General features: G+C 33.8%; 2 protein-coding genes and 1 non-coding gene across 3 annotated transcripts; 2 read left to right on the forward strand and 1 right to left on the reverse strand.

Moving 5' to 3' along the window:
* Positions 1 to 7850: 7850 nt before the first annotated feature.
* On the forward strand, positions 7851 to 9804 carry LOC107912827 (myb-related protein 308). Its single transcript, XM_016841167.2, has 2 exons — positions 7851 to 9168; positions 9268 to 9804. The coding sequence occupies exons 1-2, from the start codon at positions 8906 to 8908 to the stop codon at positions 9683 to 9685; spliced, it is 681 nt and encodes a 226-aa protein (XP_016696656.2). The 5' UTR covers positions 7851 to 8905; the 3' UTR covers positions 9686 to 9804.
* A 744-nt stretch (positions 9805 to 10548) lies between these two features.
* LOC107912828 (uncharacterized) lies at positions 10549 to 12902 on the reverse strand. Its single transcript, XM_016841168.2, has 3 exons — positions 12770 to 12902; positions 11112 to 11225; positions 10549 to 10908 (listed from the first exon to the last, which is right to left on the reverse strand). The coding sequence occupies exons 1-3, from the start codon at positions 12785 to 12787 to the stop codon at positions 10777 to 10779; spliced, it is 264 nt and encodes an 87-aa protein (XP_016696657.1). The 5' UTR covers positions 12788 to 12902; the 3' UTR covers positions 10549 to 10776.
* A 28-nt stretch (positions 12903 to 12930) lies between these two features.
* TRNAF-AAA (transfer RNA phenylalanine (anticodon AAA)) lies at positions 12931 to 13004 on the forward strand. Its single transcript has one exon. It is a non-coding gene; the product is annotated as a tRNA-Ile (tRNA).
* The last annotated feature ends 1496 nt before the right edge of the window (positions 13005 to 14500 follow it).

Here is a 14500-nt window from a genome sequence, read left to right on the forward strand (position 1 = left end):
TGGGAGATTAAAAAGTACAAAGGTCCATATACATATGCTGCAGGTACAGTATTGACGGTTTCTGAATAATACTGTTATTATGTAATGTTGCATTATTTAATGTGCTCCGTTTATAGGTGTTTCACAAGATCATCCCAAGATGGATTCAACTACGTTAGCTAGCTTGATACAACCCACGGTGAAGGCAGATTTTAGAACTTCAGTGTCGGTCTTAATTGCCAATATTCGTAGCCAAATAGGGTACACGCCCTCTTACCGCAAGGCTTGGATAGCTAAGCAGAAGACGTTGGAGAAGATGCATAGTGGGTGGGACGCTTCATATAATGAAATATGGTAGTGGTGTCAAGTGCGAGAGAGATACGTCCCAGGTGCCATCACAGACTTTGAAACGGAACATGCGTACTACAACGGCCGATTGTTACGTGGATGCCAAGTGTTCAAACGCCTGTTTTGGACCTTTAAGCGATGCCGAGACGCTTTTCCATACTACAAGCCATTGGTACAAATTGATGGTACCTTTATGTTTGGTAGGTATACTCATCGGCTATTGCTTGCAGTGGCACAGGATGGCGGTGGGAGAATTCTTCCAATTGCGTTTGCAATAACACTGGGGGAGTCCTCTGATGATTGAAATTTCTTTCTCTCTAGGTTAAGGAGGCATATGTGCCCTAACCTGATATCTGTGTTATTTCAGATCGGGGTACGGGTATACTAGCTGTATTTGATCGACAGGGAAGCTTGTGGCAGCGTACACACCATCGATATTGCCTAAGGCGTGTTGCTTCAAACTACTATAGGCAATATCCATCTAAGAGCGAACGTCGACAAGTGACCAACATGGGTATTTAGTCTCTATCTGTGTTATTTCGTTTTTCAATTTAAATTAGTTGTAAATGAAGAAGTGGTATGTAATATTCGCTATGAACTTATTTTGGCAGGGTATGAAATAAATAAAGACCATTTTCACGAGATGTTGGCAATTTTACGTTCAATTAACGGAGAAGGGACGGATTACCTTTGTAACATACGTTTCGAACAGTGGGCACAAGCATACGACGGCGGCCTACGATATTGTCATATGACTTCAAACTTGGCCGAATGTATAAATTCTGTTCTAAAAAGAACGCGTCATCTACTGATAACATCGGTTGTGCGAGAGACATATTTTTGTTTGGCAGCGCTATTTCCAAAGCGAGCAACGAGTTATGCAGGCCAGATGCAGGGAGGTCATGTATGGTGCAGTAAGGTAGTACAAGAAATTAACAAGGCCAATGCGCGAGCAAACACCATGCATACAGTGTGTCACGATCGAGACAACTTATGGTTTTGCGTGACAGAGTTTGACAAACCGCACCAATGTGTTGTTGGAGGGGCAATATCGTGTACACTTGCGAAACAGGACTTGCGACTGTGGGATGTTTGATGCACTTCGTTATCCATGCGCTCATGTTATTGCAGCTTGTCAGAATCTCCGTCTGGATCTGATGAGCTATGTGGACGAAGTGTATAAATTAGAAAACATGTACGACGTTTGGAGACACGTTTTCCCACCGGTCCCAGATGAACGTTAGTTGCCGCCCGTATCTCTTGCTCCTTTTAAGCTGTTACCGGATAGAGAATTACATCTCAAACCAAAGGGTTGACCTTACTTGACTAGAATACGTAATAATATGGATATTCGAGAAACAGCCAGTCAACAGAAGTTGTGCGGATGATGTAGGAATCCAGGTCATACAAGTCGATCATGCCCTAATCGCAATAGTTGAATGTAATTGTAAACAAATTATATTTTTTTCAATTATTAATTGATAATTGTATTAATTGTTAGTAAAATTATCAAATTATATCAAATTATTAATTGTTAGTACCAGTCAAGGGTTAGGGTTAGGGTTTTTAAGTTAAGGGTTAGGGTTTAGGGTTTAGTGTTAGGGGTTTTAGGTTATGGGGTTTTTAAGTTAAGTTAAGGGTTTAGGGTTTTTAAGTTAAGGGTTTAGGGGTTCTAAGTTAAGGGTTTAGGGTTTGTCAATTAAATTATGCATTTAATTATATTTTATAAATTTTTAATAAATTAGTTTAGGGTTTTTAAGTAATAACTCAAAAAAATTTCTATTTTATTACATCAAATAATATAAAAAATATTCAAAATTTTTGTACAAATATATTAAAATACAAATCAATCTTTGTGCCCGCTGGATTCAGTGCCACATGGTGGCCGTCGACGGTTATGCTCTAGATTCCTCTTTTGTCCAGCTTTCAACGACGGTTGTGGTTCCTCCAGCAGGGATTTTGGTTCCTCCGGTAGGGCATCTGGTTGTCGGAGTTGGGACGATGAGCCACCTTGATAGAATAGTAAATGTGGACGTGTTTGCATCACCAACGGCGACGGCGTTTGAAACCCATACGGTGGTGAGGATTGGTAAAAAGAAGAGCTCCCCAACGGCAACTCTTGCGATCCTTCGTGCCCCGCTGACCTATATATCGGTGGTCCACTCGACGTAATAGAAAATGGAGCTGAACCGGGCCATTGGCTCTAACCTACCATAGGACTCGGAAAAGGAAACATATAAGGGTTAAGATACATAAAAGGGCAAGGAAACGCACCTGGCATCATCTGAAAAGGCTGTGCTGTGGGTATTATCGGTTGAACTGTTGGGTTAGGTGACTATTTTGGTGCTCTCGTTAGGCCTGGTGATTGAATGGCCGCTGATGATGGGCCGGGTGAATGTTTGGGCCTCGTTGATGGGCCAACATCATCGTCCTTTCGTCTTGGATTTAAAGGCCAGCGTCTTTCCTTTTGGACACGTAATTACCGCTGCCTCTCCTCTACCGATAGTAAATACGGCTTGCCATGGATCCTAAACCATGACATGTATTTCGGCACGCACACTAACTCTGGAACGATGATCGGTTCCATAGTAAGTATATACTCATATTGATCTTCCCACATTTCGATGTAGTGGGACCAGAATCTCGGCCAATCCATATGCAGTTGCCGTAGGTCAATTTTGTGGTGATCATCAAACACCTCAGGTGCCACGAGAATCGGTTGTCTACATCTAAATTGCCGTAACACTCTGTCTGACTGGTGCATCTCTACGGTCGCGTAGCTGATCAACGCGACTTTCGGTGCCAAGTGTTTGGATTTTCGAAGAACTCATCCGAAATTACAGCCCGAATTGCCAGACCCTCGTATGGTGTCCATTGAAACTATATGAACATGATAGAAATATTAGTTATATACATAATACTAAATACTAAATACCAATCGACTAGCGAATGATGGAAATATCAATTTTATTTAATACTTACATGTGCTTCCGACTGTTGGTCTAATAGAAGCCGTATATCTTCAAGAGAGGTGGGTAATCGAGCATGACTTGCCGGATGGTTCCACCTAATTAAATAAATTTTTAGCGTACTATTATTTTTAAAAATCTACATAATAATTGTAAAATCTAATATAAAATTTACCTCATTATGAGTGAGAATGTATATGGGTGGTCCACTCGAGGACGTAGAAATGGAAAGCAAAATTGTGCCCATGACTGCAGTAGTGACAGGCAACCTCTGATTTTTGTTTTACTCGGTCGCGTCGCCCCGCACATCTTCCGATATAATGTTGCCAAGACGGCAGACCCCCAACTCAATTCACCAGCTGCTTTAAAATCAACGAGTTTCAGCAGCCATCTTAGATGTACGCGGCTCCGTGACAAGTCCGGCATCAGATAACCTCAAATTATCTGAAGAATGTATGCCTGAGCATATCGGATTCTTTCTACTTCGGTTGAATCATCATCCGGATCCGGGAATGTGTCTCGTAACTAGCCCATCTTGATCCGACCTCCGTCCATTTTCTCCGGAATAGCACCCAAAAGCTCGTAGCACACTGCTCCCCAATTGCTAGATTGGACAGACCCGGTGACTGGTTCCCCGTCCACCGATAATCTCAATTGTAGACTGACATCTTCCAAAGTAATAGTGCACTCTCCACATGGAAGATGGAATTTGTGCGTCTTGGGTCTCTACCTTTCGATCAACGCACTGATAAGTTTCGGGTCCAACTTGCATCCCTGGCCTACCGTCGTCACGTGCCAAAAACCCACTTCCCGCAGGTAGTTCTCTACCAACGGTGATGGAGGAGCATGCATATTCCGGATATAGCATTCTAATATCCGATCTACAGACGTTTATAACAAATAATAAATTAATAATTATCTAAAATGCATAAATAAAAAAATCTTAAATAATATTTAAAAATTAAATTTAACACTACCATTTTCATTTGTTCGACGGATATGTGCTGCTTATCAAGACGAGTCAATTCTCTAACCATTGCTAAAATCGTACAAATTTTTACGATTTAAAAAAATTTAAAAAAAATAATTTTTTTTTTAAAATTATTTAAAAATAAGGATTTAAGAGGAAATTGAGAGCAAATTGAGATTAAACATAGATTTGAGAGAAATTTGGAAGGAATTTGAGAGCAAATTGAGAGGAAATTGAGAAAATAGTTGAGAGAGGATTAGTTTGTGAAAAAAAATAAAGGGTGGGGGTATTTATAGATTTCTTTTTTGACCGTTGGGGGGGCAACGGTCAAAAAAATGGCCGTTGCACTGTTACGCGCGGGGAAATCGCGTCCCTAGGGGCGCGCTATGTGGCATAAGCGCGCTAACGTGGACACAAATCGCTCTTACGTAGACGCGATTTGTTGCCACGTCAGCAAAGCGCGCTGACGTGGACACGATTTTCAGACACGTCCCCTGACTTCACGCTGACGTGGACGCGCTTTAGGGGAAAATGGCCCATTCCGATAAATAATAAAATACCGGGCCCAGTTCGGTAAATTTTAAAAATAAATAGGCTTTTAATGATAAATTGCCCTTGAATATTAGAGTTATATTTCAATTAAAATTTAAGTTTAGCTCTACAGATAGCATCCCGTAGTTAAGTATATTGAATTAAATAGTACCTAAGAAAAAATTGTTGGTAAAAAAATGGAGATAATTAGCAATAATAAGTTAGAAGTATCCTAAAAAGAATGGAGCATTAAATCAATGGTTTTTTGAGGAGGTAATATCGAATCATATTCTAACAATAATGACATAAGATAGAGATGAGAGATTATTTTAGTTGATTACGAGGTAATATAATAGTATGACTATTTTTTTATTATTTCAATTTAATATTATAGCTTTTAATTTTAGTTCCAAGTTTTTATATTAATTTTAATAGTATTATGTATGCATATTATTTTATCTAACTATTTAATATTTTATTATCGATTGTTTATCATTTTTTTTCATAACTTTTGAAATATTTTATTCTCTCAATCATTTATTAAAATTAATAGACTTTTATTATAAGTTATACCAATCATCATTTAATTAGTAAAATATTTTTAAAATTATAAAACCATATTATTTAATGAATTAAAAAAATAAATACATAAAATCACATGCAACTTAAGTGATATTGAAATTAGCTTAGAAAAATATACTAATTTTTCTCTTTCTAAAAAGTGATCCCATTATGTCAAATGAAGGTTTTACTGTGTATGTGACACGTGTTGCACTTTATAACTTTTTAAAAAAAAATGACGTGCCAACTTCTTGTGAAACTACCATGTAAGGAGACGATTTCTTAAATAGTTGACACGTGACAATCTAACTCATTTAAAAAAAAGGTATAAAGTGTGTCACGTGTCACACACACAATAAATCTACCATCTGACATGGCAAGATCACTCTTTGAAAAGAGAAAATCCACAATATTTTTATATAATTTAAAAATCACCATATTTTTTTGAATAATTTTTAAAATACAATATGTCTATAAAGTATAAATAATATGTTCTATAATTATTTAGGGTAAATTATATAAAATGTTACTCAACTATTAGCTTGTTTTTGTTTTGGTTACCCAACTATAAAGTACAAATAGCATGTTTTGTAAATATTTTAGTCACTAGTGTTATCAAAATTTAATATTTTGGTCATTCATCCTTTAAATCACTAATGGAATGTTAATGTGGCATTTTTTATTGACATAATAACAAATTTACCCCTCCAATGATTACATATTCTATCAATTTAGTCCTAAATCTAAAAAAATCAACAAATTTAACTCACAACGTTACACATTTTGTCAATTAATCTTGATTCTTAAAAATTCAAAAAATAAATATTAAAAAATTAAAATAAAAAATATTTAAAAGTTTATTTTTCGATAAAAAATGCATACAAAATTATAAATAAATGAATACTATTTTTTTAACATGATATTTATTTATTAAAATAATAGTTTTATAAATAAAATAATTTTCTTAAAAAACCATAAACAAGTCTTAAAACCAAATTTAAGCTTTTTGAATTTTTAGTTTTATTTTATAAATAAAAATTTATATATTATACACCTAACATTGTTCCTTAGTCCTCACCAATTTGTCAAGTGTTGAGCACCTCCTTCGCCCATAATTAACAACACTAATAATCCTTACTTTGAATTTCTCAATTTTCATATCTTGTGTCGTTGTGCCATTGAACTAGAAATTAGTTGTAAAGCTGCCAGCATGGCCTTCCACCTACTGTGTCTCCAAGACCTCATCCTCACCTATATATTCCCAATCATACTTGCCCTCAAGCACAACCTCATACGCAACAAACTTGCCTTGGACAACAACCTAAAACTTCTATTCTTACCCTTTTTAACCTCAGACTATAGTTTTTAACTCAACCTAAACATGATCTTGAAAATAGAGAGGAAAAAGTTAGATCTACTCAAGTCCTTTTTATGGTTTCTTTTTTTTCCTTAAATTTTTTTATTTACAAAAACTATAATTTTAATAAATAAATTTCACATTAGAAAATAAAAAATAGATATTCATTTATTTATAAATGTTTGTATAAATTTTTTTATGTTTTTTTATAAATTCTTATGTATGTTTATTGAAAAATAAACTTTTAAATAATTTTTATTTTATTATTATATTATAAAATTTTAGGAATAAATATTAAATTGATACAATGTGTAAAGATGAGAGTTAAATTTGTTGAATTTTTTAGAATTATGACCGGATTGATAGAATCTATAAATATTGGATGATTAGATTTGTTAGTATGCCAATAAAAAAGATTGCACCAACATTTCATTAGTGTTTTAACAAACGAGTGATCAACATATTAAATTTAGATAGCATTAGTGATAAAATAGAAAATTTTAAACTTTAGTGACCAAAGAAAAATACGCTAATTATTGAGTTATTATTTATATAGTTTATCCAATTATTTATAAAAATAGCACGATTTTAGTAATGAAGCATACCATCAAAGATAAAAGCACGCCTTGTGATAATTTTTTTTTATTGAGATAATGTCACATTTGGCGCTTGTACTTTTATAAAATGTTTAATATGATATTTATGATTTGAAAATATATAATATGGTACTTGAACTATCAATATGCGTTTTATTATGGTACATGTACTTACATAAAATGTTTAGTGTGATACCTATACTTTGAAAATGTCCAATGTGGTACTTGTGTCACGGACTTAGAGTTTTCCCACACATCCGTGCGGCCTTAGGCAGTTTCTTGGCTTAAAAACGCCTAAGTCAGCCTAACTTGCACCGATAAAGGATTCAACAGAATTCCCTTAAAGTTTCCACAAAGAACAGCAGAAGAACGAATTAAGAACGATCTTTGAAAGATGAACAAAAGCAAGAACGCTTGAGAGAAAAGTTTGAGTAAATGCTCTCAATTCTTATTCACAAAGAATAATGAAACAATTACAGGAGTGAGTACAAATGAGGGGGAGGCTCTCTATTTATAGTTAAGCTCCCCCAAAACCGACGGTCAAGATACAATTACATCGACGGATGAGATTTAACCATACCCCTTAATTTTAGGGATTTACAAGATAAGCCTTATCAAATCTAATCTAATCTTTACAAGATAAGATTCCCACTATCTTCTAAGATCAGTTACCATATTTGCCTAAGTTGCCATCTCTTTATTATCGGGCCAACCAGGCTTCAATCTGACAGACTTGTCCAATATCTCTTTGAATCGGGCCAGTTCTCGTAGGCCAAATGATCCCCATCTGAGCAACAGACCTCCATTAGATGCATTTGGTGCGCTGGTCACGGGCTTTGAACTGCGGCCCGTGACACTTGAACTATCAATATGTGTTTTATTATGATACATGTTGTTAACACTATTAGTGAATTGCTAAACCAACCAATGAAAATTCAACACGTAATTTTTTTCAAAAAAAATAAAAAAAAAACAAAAAAATAAAAAAAAAACTAAACGTATTATTAACAAAAAAAAAAGGAAGTAAATCATGTAGTTTGGTTTGGCACGCATGACCAAAGCTGAGTTGAGGCTATGGGGGGTATTTTGGTACAATGACTAGTTCAAGGTCCAGTTCCTTCCCGGCGGTCATTGATGATCACAAATTGGTTAGTTTAAAAGAAGCAAATCCCATAGCAGCTACCTAACTCAAAATCCCCCCTAAATACTTCAAACCTTATTTTCTACATCAGTCATTATTATTTAACCAAACTCGGTCTAGGTATGGACCAAAATTTCGGTAGAATTAACAGCGATGGCGTCTAAAGATCGTCCCCCCATGTACTTGTAGTGTACATGTTATTAGATGGCGCCTCATGTGGAATGAATGGACCAAGGTTCGACTTCGCCCACAAAAACTATCATTTTCACCAACTCAAAATACATTAAGCAACAGTGCAGTTAATTACTTGGACCAGCTCGTACTATAAATCCTGTTCACATTTAACTTGGGGTTTAACTAGACTGCACTGTTTTTGTTTTCCCAAAGCCCCCACCAAGTTATATATATATATCAAAGTAAACCTCAGCCACAATAAGTGAAAAGTGTGAGTAAATGGGGAGGTCTCCTTGTTGTGAGAAAGGTCACACATACAAAGGATCATGGACTAGAGAAGAAGATGAGCGTTTGATAGCTTACATCCAAGCTCATGGAGAGGGTTGTTGGAGATCCCTTCCGAAAGCTGCTGGCCTTCTCCGTTGTGGTAAGAGTTGCCGGCTTCGATGGATTAACTATCTCCGCCCTGATGTTAAGCGAGGTAATTTTACCGACGAAGAAGATGAACTCATCATCAAGTTACATAGCCTTCTTGGTAACAAGTATGTCTCGCAAAAAAAAAATTATTTTCTTCTGTCATGCCTTAGCTAGCTAGTGTACCATCTCTGTTAAAGTTCTATCTTTTTGTTTCTGCTGTAAAGGTGGTCAATCATAGCAGGGAGACTACCTGGGAGAACAGATAATGAGATCAAGAATCATTGGAATACCCACATAAAGAGGAAGCTAGTGAGCAGAGGTATTGACCCTTTGACACATCGACCGGTCAATGAACAAGCTGCAATTCACACCATATATACAGTCTCATCAACAGCAGTTCTAAGAGAAGATGGGAGACAAAAGAACCAAGAATTGAATCTTGAGTTGCAGATAAGTCCACCATCGTTACATTCACACCCACCGCAGGTATTGCAGAAAAGAAACAGAAAAGTCATTTGCTTCTACTGTAGCTTGGGGATTCGAAACAGCAAGGAGTGCACTTGTGAGGGTAGTAGTCATAGTAGAAGTATACAACATGTGAGCTTTTGCACTTGGCGAAAGGCGTTTCAAAGTGAGAATTGAAGTAGATGAATTTGGTTATGATAACACAGCCGAAAATGGGTTTATTGTATACTTACAGTCTGGTTGTTCGATGGTGAAACACCACAGATTTTATGATAGTTCAACGAAAAGTTATTATATACATATTCTTAAGGATTATAGACTGTTTCTTGGTATAGATTAATGAACAACCTACCGTTATGGAAGTAGTTAACAATGAGGCAAAGGTGTGGTAACCTATCTCAGTCATGCATTAAAGAAAAGAGAGAGAGAGAGCCAGAGAAGCCAGCTTCAATATTCATTGCTAGTTAGTTTTGCTATCAACATACACAGTTCTACCTACCAAACAGCAATTATTGTACCAGCTGCTGATTGCATGCCAAAAGAAAAAACAAAACCGGCTTTTGTAAAAGCTTGTCTATGCTACTTTGTTTGTCTCTCTTATCCAACACTTTCCGTAAAATGTTGACAAAGTAGCCTAACTAGGGTGTTTACCTTTATTAGCTGTTATATGTCCTTCAAAAGACGGGTAATTCAAAGGAAAACAAACGGATGCTGCTACATGTCCATATGTAACGCTAACTAAGGGCTGGGGAAAAAGTTGGCTCCACTGGTTAATAGTCCATGGACCACGATCATCTGTTTTCTTTTAACCAGAACGGGTCAAGAAAACTACCTAATCTTCACGACATATTGATCAGACGAGGAGATCAATGATGAAATAAGACACAAATGAACTTCATTGCATTTTGCCCCACAAGACGATTGATTAATGATGACGGTGGTGATGGTGTCATGACTCCATTTGTATCGTAGAGACCACAATTTTCAAGCATGAAAAGTGTTATGATGGAGCATAAAGAGAAGAAACAATAAAGTAGACCTTTTGGAAGACAATTTGTGAACTCAGAGTTAAGAAATAATAAGTCAGAGTACACAGACACACTTCGTGTATCAAACAAACGAAATAATTTCCTATAATTAACATCTTTGGAATGCCCTAAGTTGCATTAAGCATCTAGTAGAATACGAAGCCTAGTTACATAGAAATTGAAACTTTCATAAAATAAAACGATGCTTCAAGTAAATATCAGAATCGCTCCCAATTCACCTCATTTATCAACTTTATCAGCCTTCTTATCAAGTCTTGCGGTACCTGAGCTTGATGACTCGCCCATTGAATCAGGAGAAGCAGCAGCTTGGGATGAAACTCTCTTAAGAGAAGTTGGGAGCCCTGATATTTCCTAAACAAGGGGAAAAAAAACTATTGTCAATTATCTTGGCAGAAATTTAGCCCTTGATATTGAACCCTTAATTCATCATAAGCATGACAAGCGAGTTCATAATAATAAGCATGGTATGACACGCAGCCATTCTATAATACCATTGCAAATGAACATAATAGAATCGAAAACTGATATCACTTTAACCCTTTTTTCCAACCTACCTTCATCAAATGCAACCTCATGTCACAAGGACGAACTTGGTTTCCTATGCATGCCATTGCAAATTTCGAATATTGAAATAGAACATCAGCAGCAGCTTGTTTCTTTTCTTCAGTCTGGCATACATAAGAAATAGAATTAGGTAGGTCAAAACAGCTTTCTCTTAAGGAGATTTTAAACAAACAAAAATAAAAAACCCGTCAAATCCGACCATTTAGCATAAGTTACTACATAAGAGATCAGAAGCAACTGAAATTATTCCAACATGTAACAAGAAAACATGAAGGAAACCAACAAAATTGCACACTGATTTGTGTTTTCAAATGAATCATCAGGACTAGAATAAGGTATAATCCAGGTTTTATATATCTATAGATGTATTCCTATCTGTTTCACAACTCTGGTCTAGTTGATAGATCATAATAACACTAGGGGTGAGCATTCGATCGGGTCGAGTCAAATTGAGTCAAAAAATTTCGAGTTAGTTGAATTGACAAATCCTATTTTAGCAACCGAACTCAACTTAAAATTTTTTGAATAAAATCGAATCGAGTCAACAAATTTCGAGTCAAGCCGAGTCGAGTTAACGAATCATATTATTTATACTTAATGTTGCGTTTACATTGACCAATTATTTAACTATTAGACGACGTATAAGATTATTTAACTGCATAAACAATATAATGATTTTCCTTTTAACTTAATGGGTAAACATTTATCAAATCGACATAGTTTTGCCTTTTAACTTAATGCTTTTTACTTTTAACATTAAAAAAGATAAATATCGACGAAGTTTCGCCTTTTCTTATTCATATTTTCAGATAACTCGAATTTTTATTCGAGTTAATCAGAAAAAATTGATTTTTTATTCGAGTTAGTCCAAATAACTTGATTAACTCGAATAACTCGAACTATTTAATAATTCAAATTTTGAATTTTTTATTGAGTTTTCCAAATCGAATCGGATTTTACTCACCCATACATAAAGCTGTATTTCGAACACCGTATCCTAGTGAACCACTAAGACTTAAGTAGATGCAGCTATGCTTCTCAAATTAAAGTTATGGAAAGTTGGAAACAAACCCACCAAAAGCAACTTCATAAATCAAACATACTACAATTCCACCAGGGAAAAGAAAATGAAATGAATTTGAAATGCTAAAAATTCCATGATCCACAAAAATATTGAAAAATATGTTACTCCGCAAACTCCTAATTTACTCTGGGCCCCAATCAGAAAAACATCACAGCATAAAGAATTGGTAGTGAATTTTCACCTTCAAAACCAGGAAAACAAATGTCCAGAAGAAGCAATCAAATTAAATACATGGTAACTAATTTCCCATAGATTCAAACGTTGTATAGAGATATATTTACAGGAAAATTTGCAAATTAAACGAAGTTATAAGAAGGAAGAATTGTTACCCAGTTCGACTGACAACAAAACGGGATTCAGAAATCAAAACAGGGAGAAGAAAGGGGATCAGAATCTCGTCATATTAAATGGATACTGAAGTAAAATTTTCTTCAAACCTAGAAGATTTATTAAGGATTAAGGTTTGGTGGTGTGAAAGGAAGAGACTGAACCAAGTAATGACTTTTATTATAATTTATTAAATTAAACGGAAAAAAAACAAAAGGATTTAAACATGTAAAGTACCTCGTAATCTTCTTTCATGCTTCGACCTTGCTTTGCATTTGACTTCTCCGTAGTTTCGATTTGTCCTCGTGCTAAGATCTCGCTTTGCAGGTTTTGTTTTAAACTAACTTTCAGCTCAGTGAAATACTCTATTTATAAATAAATAATTAAATTAGCAATCGGGCCTATTAGCTCAGTTGGTTAGAGCGTCGTGCTAATAACGCGAAGGTCGCAGGTTCGAGACCTGCATGGGCCATACTATTGTTAGGTTTTCCGTTGTTTTCACCTTTTGATAATTGTGGACCATGAAACCCTATGAACCCCAGGATTATTTTGGCCCAAACCGGAGCTGAAGCTTATAGGTTTTTTTTGTATATAATAAAAAAGAAAATTTTACCTTTTATTAATTAATTATGTTTTTATTTTTAAAATTATTTTAATTATATTTTAATTTAATAATAATTAAACAGAGATGTAAAATAACTTAATATTATATTTAAAATGTTAACCGGAGCTGAAGCCCAACTGAAGCTCTTGGGTTTTTTACATTTTATTTAAATAAAAAGAAAAAGATTACCTTTTATTAATCAATTATGTTTTTAATTTTTAAAATTATTTTAATTTAATAATAATTAAATATAGATTTAAAATAAATTATTTATTATATTTATAATGCTAAAATTTTCTTACAAATTGAGTTCATAATAATTCGCTTATAAAGTTGTATGATTGGATGAGTATATCGGAAAAAAATTGACATAAAATACTAATTGTGTCAATAATTGAAATAAGATTTAATTTTCTATTTTTTAAATATATTGATTAAATCTCAAAATAGAGACTATCGAAATATTATGACCTTTTATTTTTAACAAACCTTATTTATTAATCAATTTTCTTAATATTAAATATTTCAAATAATGATAACTAATTGATTTTAAGTGCCTGTATAACTAAATTAAATATCTAATTTGTACTTGAATTCAAATGTATTTTATTTTTATAGCAATTAGTTTTTCATCATTATAATTGAAAATTCAAAAATACGAACATAAATGCATAAAATACACTATTAACAATTAAATAACAGTAAAGTTGTTGTTTTTAATTACTAGGTAAATAGATCTTAGGGAGGCTGTACGTTTCCTAATCAAAACTCAAGAAGTACGTGGGCAATCTTCAACTTATAACTGTAAAAAACTTAGATAAATTTTTTTTTTGGATATTTTAAAAATTCACAAGGTAAAAGAAAATAATTATAAAAAAAGAATGATGAGATTAAAAATAAATAATATAAAATGTGGACATTGTTAAATTTGTAAATAATATAAAACATAAAAACAATATAAATATAAAAATATGGACATTAAATAAAATAATATTTTAAAGCTCAAGTTTATTTTACTTCACAATGAAATAATATATATTACACGGAATAAGATTATGAAGAGAAAACCTCCTCTTTTAATTTTAAGTAAAATTTGAGTTGCTCAAATCCCCTTTTCTAATCATTTATAAATTTGAAATTCTCCATTATTTTTGCTAAATTCTTTTTAACATTAAAGTGTTCGGATAAAAAAATTAAAATTTTGAAGATTTTTAAAATTTTTAAAATTTTAAGTTCCTCATTTCAAAATACTAGTAATTATAATTACATTTTTATAAAATTTGATAAAATAATTACAATAGAAAAATAATAATATTAAAAATAAAAAATTGTAAGGTGGAAGTAATAGATTTGAAAAAATGAAC

The sequence above is a fragment of the Gossypium hirsutum genome, chromosome D11 (genome assembly GCF_007990345.1).
Source record: "Gossypium hirsutum isolate 1008001.06 chromosome D11, Gossypium_hirsutum_v2.1, whole genome shotgun sequence".
Taxonomy (NCBI): domain Eukaryota; kingdom Viridiplantae; phylum Streptophyta; class Magnoliopsida; order Malvales; family Malvaceae; genus Gossypium; species Gossypium hirsutum.

Bases quoted from the DNA above. Each gene is read 5' to 3' on its own strand.
- LOC107912827 (XM_016841167.2), top strand. From the start codon at position 8,906: ATGGGGAGGTCTCCTTGTTGTGAGAAAGGTCACACATACAAAGGATCA. The intron at 9,169-9,267 runs GTATGTCTCGCA...TCTGCTGTAAAG, and splicing joins CATAGCCTTCTTGGTAACAA to GTGGTCAATCATAGCAGGGA.
- LOC107912828 (XM_016841168.2), bottom strand. The intron at 10,909-11,111 runs GTAGGTTGGAAA...CCCCTTGTTTAG, and splicing joins TGAGGTTGCATTTGATGAAG to GAAATATCAGGGCTCCCAAC.